The sequence below is a fragment of the Nymphaea colorata genome, chromosome 7 (assembly GCF_008831285.2).
Source record: "Nymphaea colorata isolate Beijing-Zhang1983 chromosome 7, ASM883128v2, whole genome shotgun sequence".
NCBI lineage: Eukaryota > Viridiplantae > Streptophyta > Magnoliopsida > Nymphaeales > Nymphaeaceae > Nymphaea > Nymphaea colorata.
The window spans coordinates 20,704,706-20,714,869 of record NC_045144.1 but is presented as its reverse complement, the minus strand read 5'-3'; the positions used below and the strand labels follow the sequence as shown (position 1 = coordinate 20,714,869).

Below are 10,164 nucleotides of genomic sequence, written 5' to 3'. Positions count from 1 at the left end.
TTGTTAGTTTTCGATAATTATATGAATCTGAGTGTTTGGGGCAAATACATGAAATATTTTGTCATCATTGTCAAATGTCTCCCAAAGGCCCATGGTTGAACAAAAATTAAGTTCAATTCTTGCAATAAACCATTCATTTCCTTCTTTTTCTTTGGTTTGACCCAAGAAGAAACAATTCACAAAGGGGCACCAAAGCCCATCAAGGAATCATACTACTGAATGAAATAGAAACTTTATTGGGGGTGTTTGATGGTTTGGAATTTTGATCCAAAAATGAAAATTCCAGAATCATAATTCCTCTCCAAAATGGAATGGAATCAGAATTCTATGTTTCAGTTTCTTAATTCTAGAAACAAAATACCTTATTTGTTTAATAATTTCAATTTCTTAAAAAATGTGCATTTTGATTTTAAAACTCCATGATTCTGTATATATAAAAAGGAACAGGAGCTGTAAAAGAGCCTCATTCAAGAATCAAATAGCAAAGGGTAGAAGGCTGTTGGAGAGCCTAACAGATACAAAAGTAGCCGTTGGTGACTCCAATGTCCCCTTCAAATAATAAAATAGAAAAGTAAACTACAAAAGTCAAAATACAAAAATAAATAAAAAATATACATCAATCCTACGTACAAGTATATGTTCGTAGACAATATACAACTAAACAATAAATGTTGTACTTACAAGTATTTCCTAACATTCTTGTCATTTATGTTCCCTAACACACTGTCTTGTGTTAGGAGCCTAACATTTGCTCTGCCCTCTCCCCTTCTCATGCCGCCATAACGAGCACCAAATTTTTACTGGCAACTGCCAAATACAAGTTATTTTTCATTTAACTGTATTTGAAATGTTAATTATGACAAAAAGAAAAAAAAAAGAAAAATTATTTTCTTAATAAGAAATGAAGAACATTTATCAACTTAAAATGACATAATAGGAAAGCACAAGCTTTTACTTCAGTATTTGGTATTTAGTGGAAGGCTTCTTTTTGGTAATTGTAAATAAAGTTAGAAGTGAGCTTTGCATAGAAACGATGCCTCTTATGCCACATGCCTCCTATTTAGTGATGTCAATATATTCAATTTGGATCGAATATCCAACTCAACCATTCAAAAAGATCATACATAGAAAAATTAAAAAAATGGGTCCGATTTGGATTTAAAAAATAACATATGATCGAATACAAATATGTATAAAAATCAGATCAGATTCCGATTCAAATCACATTTACTTCTAAAATAAATATACTATATCCAATTTTCTTATATTTGAAAATCGGCTGGATTTGGTTTAAAATTCAGATTTGGATCCATATATGAAAGTAAAAACTAAATTCAGATCAGACTCAAATTGTGAAAACGGATTTTGGTTTCGGCGTAACCTTTTTTTGTTGTTTATATTCGAGCCTATATATCTAAAAAAACATATACGATTAAAAATATATGTAATTTGAATTCAATCTATTGACATCCCTATGAAAGCACATGACACGGAGGGATCGACCCTAACTTTGCCTCTCATGTGAAAATCAAAAGATGAAACTCAAATCTTATTTTCGAGAAATCACAAAAAGGGAAAGAAGAAGAAGAAAGGAACATGTATCTTGCCTAAAACCACTTTTTGACAAAATTCTTAACTCACGTTAAAGGTTGAGAAAAGAGTTTTCCACACTAGAAAAAAGTTGGCTGCTTATTCTTCAATGTTATTTGACCAAGTTATATTTTTAGCTTTTATGTCAGTTAAAAAGTAAGGATACAAATTAACAATAGAGAACAAGATTGCAGCTTCTTAAACAAAAGGCAGTAGCTTTTGTTTTGCAAAGAAAAGAATAGAAGGTTCTGGCTTATTCAAATTATGGTTAAATGGTGGCGGAAAAATGAAAATTTCCCCAAAAAACAAAGCTCTCAAACCAAATCCGTGCCCATGATCCAAAAACTCTCGAGCCAAATCCGACCCATTTCCAACCCTAGAGATAAACGCTGATTTGTGAAGCCATCGACGATCTGAGTAACTCACTGAATTCTCTTCGAGGCAATTCTCGTGATAGGAAGAACAGCAGCGACAGGAGGAAGAGGTATCGGTGAAGTTGTTTCTCGTTTCTTGGATTTTGTGATGCTCTTTCTCTCTTGTTGTTTCGAATTGGTGTGGATCCGTCTTTCCTTTGCTTCGATCGCTTGTGATTCATGTTGTTTGGTGTAAATCTAGGGTTTATAGGTAGGGGTTAGGGATTCCAGCGTGTTTTCTAGCGCTGATGGACCTTTGCTGGTATATATTTCATGTTTTACGATCCTTCTGGTGTTGGAGATAGAGGATTAGGTTCTGTATTTGAGATTCTTTGGTCGTTTACAGCAGAAGGTTGGCGCGTTTGAGGCTAAGACTTGTGTGATTTGGAGGCGGCCAGCTGCAACTCTTCCTCTTCGTCCTCTCCCTTGTCAATTCCGGAGGCTTCTGTGAGCGGAGAATATCTCTCGCCAAAACCCGTCTGTGACCGGACCGGTATCCTTCCCTCTCTCTCATTCACTCTCAATCCGGCATTATTCTCCACCGACATTTGATTTTTTCCTCTGCATTTCTTTGTCCTTTCTCCATTTTATAATTTTCTGCTTGAATATTTGTCTTTGTTCAAGGGCACTATTGGCAAATTCTGTTTTATATCTGTGTATATCTATTTTGTGTTAGCAGATGAGTTCCATCGTCTTGGATTATTTTCTTTCTAGATTACGAGCATGTATACGACATCGTGTGAAAGCTCAAATTTGGTGTTAGAAAACAAAATTAGTTTCTTTCTTTTATAAAGTTGAATCATAATCATGTGCATCCATATCGCTTATATATATATATATATATATAGAGAGAGAGAGAGAGAGAGAGAGAGAGAGAGAAAGAGCGGAGAAAATGGAAATGCATAATAAAATTTAAGGAAAAGGAGTCCTTCAATACAATAATAACTAAAAAGGGAAAGGAAAAAGAGAAAGAGGAGGAGAAATGAATACCGGAGAAAGAAAAGAGAAAGAAAGAGATTGATTTGGCGGGTGTCTTTGGTTCTAGCTGTTTTGTAGTAAATCCGAGTTCATAAAGTTCTAGCTGTTTTCTAGTAAATCCGAGTTCATAAAGTTCTAGCTGTTTTCTAGTAAATCCGAGTTCATAAAGTTCTAGCTGTTTTCTAGTAAATCCGAGTTCATAAATGAACTTTGAAAAGTGTGATCCCCTAACTGAACAAATTGACGTGGATGTGACTTTATGACATCTTGTTTCTAGTTTAAAGTTAAATTTAAATTTTTATGGAATTTGATGTACACATTCTTGTAGATGGTTCTGGTTTTATTACTGCACGTAAACATTTTAAATTTATGTATATGGTTGGATTCAAAAGAAAAAGGGGCCCTGCCGGTTGCGAAATTCGTGGTCTCAAATCTATAAACTGTATATATGGTGGAATTATAAATTTAGGTCTTCGTAGGCGTTCTGCCGACCTCCATCTCTACTCAAAAGTGACTTGCCAAAGACGAATTGAGGAATGCAGTAACTGGGTGATCTCTCTCTCTCTCGTCAATTTTCTATCTCAATTCCCAATCTTACTTCAGATGCTTGTCAGTTTTCTACTTCAAGCTGCAATCTGATTTCTAATTGCTCGTTAGTTTTTTATTTGAAGGCCCAATCTTGTTTCTGATAGCATTTTCTGATAGCAGCTTGATTCATCTTCTGTTTATCGAATTTGTTGGAAGATTTACTTACACTTGGGGCTGAAATAACTGATTTCAGTATCTGTTAGTCGAACAACTTTTGCAAGTTTTTTGTAATTTTTTAAATTTCGTCGCATTTGTTTAAAAAAATCGTTAAAAAATCCTACTTGTGGAAGGCTGGTACGGGATGCCTTCGACGCAATGTGTTTTCCGATAACTGGAACGTTATTTAATCCGGTTCGTATCGTCCGATGCAAATCAGATCGTGGAGAACCCCATGGCACCCGTCCCTTTAAATTTCGACCGATACGGACAGATAAGGAGGCGTTTTCACCCCATAAGGCGTTACAGCCCGATTCGGATCGTGAAAGAAGATAGGAAAACGCTCGAGAGGGGTCCGGCTTTCTTTCGAAAAAATCTTTTGCCCATTAGGGCTTCCGCGCATCTCTCTCCTCTCGTATTCCTCGCATCGTTGCAGCAGTAGCTTCCTGAGGCGTTCTTCCTCACATCACGTCTTGCTCGGCAGAGCCTTTCCTCAGCAGCGCCGCTCCGCTGCGAAAAGGTAAGCGTCTCAGGTGTGCTTCTCTCCGTATGGTCTCCTCCCTCTTGCCGGCAGTAACTCGCGATTTTCAACGTTAAATCTAGGGTTTGAATTCCATTAATTTAGGGATCTTGTTATAAATAGCCTTAGGATCGAATCTACCACCGACTGAATGAAGAATCGAGCGGAAAACTGAAAAACTTGCTCGCGTTTTAAAGAAAACCGAAATATGCTACCGCTAATTCAGGTTTCTGAAAATCCGGCGAGAAACTTGAAGTTTCCGGTAGTGTTTTCTTTGATTCTTGGTTGGTTTCATGTCCATTGGGGGCTCAGAATAATTTAGAACCTAGAATCGTGAGTTTTAGTGCCGATTTCGTCCAAAATTTTACGTTTCTCACAGTCGGTTTCTGTTGGATGCTGTTAGATGCTGGCTGCATTTTGTGGATTTGGCTACTGTTTCATTCTGCTCGTTTCTGCAGCTTTTTCCGCAGCACTTCATGGTAGGTATTCTCAATTGCTGTCTGTTTGACCAGCAAGAGCAGCCTTCTGTATGTGGGCAACTGACATAGGTAAATGTTAAAAGATACTATGAGGAGGCGTTAGACTTAGATGAATGACATCCAAGAGGATATTTTGATATTGCTTTCTGTCACTCTTTCAGTCTTGACCATAGGTAACGAGATGATAACTGTATGAAAATGGTGCCATGTCATTGAACAACTTTACGGCATCACATTGTGTTTGAAATGTGAACCAAAAGGTATCTTTCTTTTCATATCAAACTGAAATGTCGGCATTCTAGACTATTTGAAATACTTGTCCAATTTTGAAAAGGGAAGTGTAGGCTCGTTGATTCTTTTACTACCTCAAACTTCTTCGATGTTACATGTGTGTCTCCTTGTAACAAATTTTGCTTGATCAAAATAGTAACCTAACTAATGTAACATGACAAGATTGGGTCGACCTTGTCAAGGAATAGACAAGGGCATGAATGCATAATGTTGACAGAATGCATTTTATGTACGATGTTTTGTCTTTCATATTGATGTTCTCTATGTCTGTGACATATATTAACATCAATTTGCAAAACCACATCGAATTCTATCGATGCAATTCAACATTGAGGGTGAGCTGTTTTTATTATTCTATTGCTAGATGTATAATACAAATTCCAATCCTCTATCATGGATTCTTCTCATTGGGTAGATGCTTGCTAAAAATGGGGCATATTATAGTTGAGCAACTAGTGCACGAGCTATGTCTACATGATTTACACTTGGCTGATTTTAGCATTTTTTCTTCTTCTGAAGTTGGATAACTTGTAGAAATTTGGAAAACTATTAAAAGTTAAATGTGCATATTTTTCTTTTATTTTGAATCTCTCTCTCTCTCTCTCTCACACACACACACACACACACTCGTGCGCGCACACACACACACACACACACACACACACACACATGTACACATGTGTTTCTTGTGTTGCTTTTTCATCTTCTTCCTTTTTTTTTTTAATTTGGTTGGGAGAAAAAGGGAGGGGGGAGGTGGTAATACGTGATGCGTGTTCACACTTAAACTTTCAATACTAACTACATAATGAGTGGTACAAGAATTGCCTGTTTACAGTATTGATATGACATGTCCATTTCTGCAGGCACATAATATGACCTAGCAGAAATGGGCATTCAGCAATATTAAGGGTTAAAACTGGTTTATCTTGAAGGATTGCAGTCTGGTGTCCTAGTTGGATGGGTCTTCATAATGATCAAATTAAGCTCCGTTGAGTAATAACCTATTGTTTGCTGGTTGCCAAGCATCAACCATTATCAGTGTTCCAAACAAGGGGAGTCGATAAGGGATGGGCCTTAGACCGTCTTGTAGTGGAGATTTTGACCAAACATGAACTTGGAAACTGAGGAATGAAAGGCTAGACTTGTTCCAGTTGCATCTAGAGGTCCCAGGATGAAGACCAGTGAAGAGTCAAATTTTTCTATGCTATTTCTAGAAACTAGTTGGTGTAAACTGTAAACATGACTTAGATGGTGTGATGAGCTAATCAAGTAAATAATTTCATTTTTCGTTCATCCTTGCTTGTTATAGCAGTCCTGGACGACCACTGAGCTAAATAACCAGCTGGAGGCTTGAATTCCGTTACTGTTGACTATGTAGAACTACTCTAGAATTAGGTGACACAACTCACTAGCATCTCCATGTTATGACCTTTTTGGACATTGAAGCTAGTTTGCCCACTGAATTACTAATTTGGAATTTGAAATCACTCATTTCATGCGACATATTTATGTTGCCAGTGTTTGGTGGTTGGGTAGTATCACTAGTATGCTTATATTAGTCATGTCTGCACATGATATAGGTGGCATTGGGCTTCCTTATCATCTGGAGGAGTACATGTGACTATCTGAGGCGAAAATAAGGCTCATGCAGACTTGTGAAAAACAAGTTTCTCCAAGTGTTGCTGGTTAAACAAAATTTGGCTTGTGTAACAAAATTTATTAGGTTGATTTCCAGCATTCTCCCAAATTAATCACTTGTTATAGATAAATATTAATTTGTGAATAATCATATGTTGATATTTTATGCTGTAAGGCTCTAACATTATTCAGTTGAAAGCTTTAAAAAAATGTTCTTTACTGTTAGAAGTTTCAAGCCTTTTATAATTATTACAATCGTCTTTTCTGTTACTGCACACATTATTGAAATTCTCCTGAGGTAATTAAGCTGAACTTTCTGTTGGTTTTACTGGGGATTAGGATAAGTGCTGAAGTCTTTCGGTGGTTGGCTTGTTTGTTTGTTTGTTTTTTTTTTTTGGGTTTTGGCATACATTAGGCTGTTTGGCAACACATAATTTTCTTCTTAAAATATTTCGTATTCAGTGGAATTTTAATTATTGGCCTCGGAATGAGTGGAAATATTTTTCAAGTTCTTTCATTCAATCATGCGGTGTTGTGTGTCAATTGTCAACCCTATGGTGGACGACAATGGGAAGGCCTATTTGAAAATGTTTTCGAATCGAGTGAAATTCATTTGTTCAAAATTTTAAATAGGTGACAGCTGACAATTTAAACAGGTAAGTAGGTCATCATGTTGGGAGTCAAGATAGAGGGCTGTTCTTGTTCTGTTTATTGCACAGCTTCATCTCCCTGTTCTCTTAAAAGTCCAGAAAGAGCAGGTTGGTCGTCTGTAATTTCATATGCAGTTATTAATTCAATTTCTTGTCTTGTGGTGACATTTTCTGCAGCTGAAGTTCTCTTTGTCATGAAGTTTGTCTCTTTGAAATTTTATATGCAATATGTTTTGTCTTTCTTTCTCATAGTGTTGCTAGTGTTGTACCTCTTGTTGCCACTGGTTTTCATCCATTGACTAATTGTTGATGGTAATGCAGGGAACTTTTCTGTTATCTCCCACAATGGCTGATGGACATGAAACTGATAAGAATATTGAAATATGGAAGATCAAGAAATTAATTAAGGCACTGGAGTCTGCTCGTGGCAATGGCACCAGCATGATCTCTTTGATAATGCCGCCAAGAGATCAAATAGCTCGGGTTACTAAGATGTTAGGCGATGAGTTTGGGACTGCATCAAACATCAAGAGTAGAGTGAATCGGCAATCTGTGTTGGGAGCCATCACATCTGCTCAGCAGAGGCTTAAACTTTACAATAAGGTTCCTCCAAATGGATTGGTTCTGTATACAGGAACTATTGTGACTGAAGATGGGAAAGAAAAGAAGGTTACAATTGATTTTGAGCCTTTCAAACCCATCAATGCTTCCCTTTATCTGTGTGACAACAAGTTCCATACTGAAGCTCTGAATGAACTTCTGGAATCTGATGATAAATTTGGTTTCATAGTCATGGATGGTAATGGTACTCTTTTTGGGACGTTAAGTGGTAATACACGTGAGGTGCTTCACAAGTTCACAGTGGACCTTCCCAAAAAACATGGCAGAGGAGGGCAGTCTGCTCTGCGGTTTGCTCGTCTTCGGATGGAGAAGCGGCATAATTATGTTAGGAAAACAGCAGAACTTGCTGCACAGTTCTTCATAAATCCTGCTACCAGCCAGCCTAATGTTTCAGGGTTGATATTGGCTGGTTCTGCTGATTTCAAGACAGAGTTGAGTCAGTCAGATATGTTTGATCCCCGTCTCCAGGCAAAGATATTGAATGTGGTTGATGTATCTTATGGAGGGGAAAATGGCTTTAATCAGGCTATTGAACTATCAGCTGAGATACTCTCAAATGTGAAGTTTATCCAGGAGAAAAAGCTGATAGGGAAATATTTTGAGGAGATAAGCCAAGACACGGGGAAGTATGTGTTTGGAGTTGAAGACACCCTCAAGACTTTGGAGATGGGTGCAGTCGAGACACTGATCGTGTGGGAGAACCTGGATGTCAACAGATATGTGCTCAAGAACAGTGTGTCCGGAGATATTGTCATAAAGCATTTGAACAAAGAACAAGAGTCTGACCAGAATAACTTTCGCGATCTGTCTTCTGGTGCAGAGCTGGAAGTTCAAGAGAAAACATCTCTCTTGGAGTGGTTTGCCCATGAATACAAGCGGTTTGGCTGCACCTTAGAGTTTGTTACCAACAAATCTCAAGAAGGGTCCCAGTTTTGTCGAGGGTTTGGTGGTATTGGTGGAATTCTTCGCTATCAGCTTGACATAAGGTCATTCGATGACATATCTGATGATGGAGAAGTATATGAAGATTCAGACTAGCAATCAATTTATCCAGAGGGCTCGTGCGGAGCTCCCTGTGCTCGCCCAGGCTTTGGTTGCCGTGAGATGCTTGTGATGTAATTTCAAAACTCAAAATTCTCTAGCTTGTTCTTATGTGTTAGTTTGTTCTCTCTATTTGTTTTTTCTGTGAAATAGGTTTGCATATATTGCTAGATGAGGTTTGGATTCCTTGATGATTCTATAGTTTATGTGCTCCGTAATCAAGTGAACCTTTTTAGGGCAGGCCTGGCGCATGACACCTTTTGGAGGATGATTGTCTTTTCTGATGTTTTCGCCGAAGCCACGACCTTTTGATCCCTTAATTTTCCTTTTTAAACGTTTACATTTCTTGCTCTGTGTTCAATTAAATCCCTTTTATCTTCTGTCAATAAATGACTGTATTTTACATGCTAAAAACTCATGTTTAGTTTCATGATGTGCTTTATGTTTTTTCCCTATCAGCATCGGATGGCATGCAATCATTGCATTATCGTATGTCTGCTTTTAACTTGTTCAAATGCAGGACTGATGCGGCGCCCGGCAATCAACTGCATATGGAGATCGAAGCAGCTGGAGAGCAACGCCTTCAAGCAGTACGGGTGACAGTGGATACATCTAGATATGTGAAGTTGCTTGCACCCTAGATATGTGAAATTGCGTTTTGCAGCAGTTCATCATGGTATAAAACTTCTCTAGACTGGGATAGCGGTGTGTTATCGACTGAAATTTGCTACAAGAATACTTGCTGTTCTCTGATGTTTTCCATTGAAATGTAGCAGCTAAGTACAATAGCCATTGGCGCTTGTGTGTTTTTGTTGCTGTAGGTACCTCGTCATCTTGTTTGCCGTCTCTCTCTCTCTCTCTCTGGATTTTCTTGTTTTTGTGAAATTTAATGGTCCAAGGATTGCGGCACCTTTGTAGTCATTTTGAAGTATTATGGCATTATTAGAGTTTTGCAAGTCAAACATGATGTTTGTTTTCCCATCCGAATCAATTCTTTTGCTATGTTATTGAACAGTGTAGTGGTGGGTGTGAACTGCTCCCAGGCGGACTTGGTTATTAGATCTTTTCTCAGTGTAGTCCATTTATTATGTTTTGCATGGGAAGCAGATCTTTAGAATTTTATCGTGGTTTGTCAGTGTATATAGCCATCACTCATTATCTACGCCGTAGGATCTATATATTAATGAAACTAGCTCTAA

General features: G+C 37.7%; 1 protein-coding gene across 5 annotated transcripts; it reads left to right on the top strand.

Annotated features, from left to right (window-relative positions):
- Positions 1-1,933: 1,933 nt before the first annotated feature.
- LOC116257432 (eukaryotic peptide chain release factor subunit 1-3) lies at positions 1,934-9,927 on the top strand. 5 transcript variants are annotated; one of them, XM_031634171.2, is made up of 4 exons: positions 1,934-2,074; positions 2,353-2,496; positions 7,625-9,039; positions 9,486-9,927. In XM_031634171.2, the coding sequence occupies exon 3, from the start codon at positions 7,649-7,651 to the stop codon at positions 8,960-8,962; it is 1,314 nt and encodes a 437-aa protein (XP_031490031.1). In that variant the 5' UTR covers positions 1,934-2,074; positions 2,353-2,496; positions 7,625-7,648; the 3' UTR covers positions 8,963-9,039; positions 9,486-9,927. The 5 variants fall into 5 exon arrangements, with proteins under 5 accessions (XP_031490031.1, XP_031490030.1, XP_049934700.1 ...); XM_031634170.2 differs by having other exon boundaries at positions 1,936-2,074; positions 2,350-2,496; XM_050078743.1 differs by lacking the exons at positions 1,934-2,074; positions 2,353-2,496 and adding exons at positions 4,025-4,245; positions 6,596-6,738.
- Positions 9,928-10,164: the final 237 nt, after the last annotated feature.

Excerpts from the sequence above, each read along its gene's own strand:
- LOC116257432 (XM_031634171.2), top strand. The coding sequence starts at position 7,649 with ATGGCTGATGGACATGAAACTGATAAGAATATTGAAATATGGAAGATC.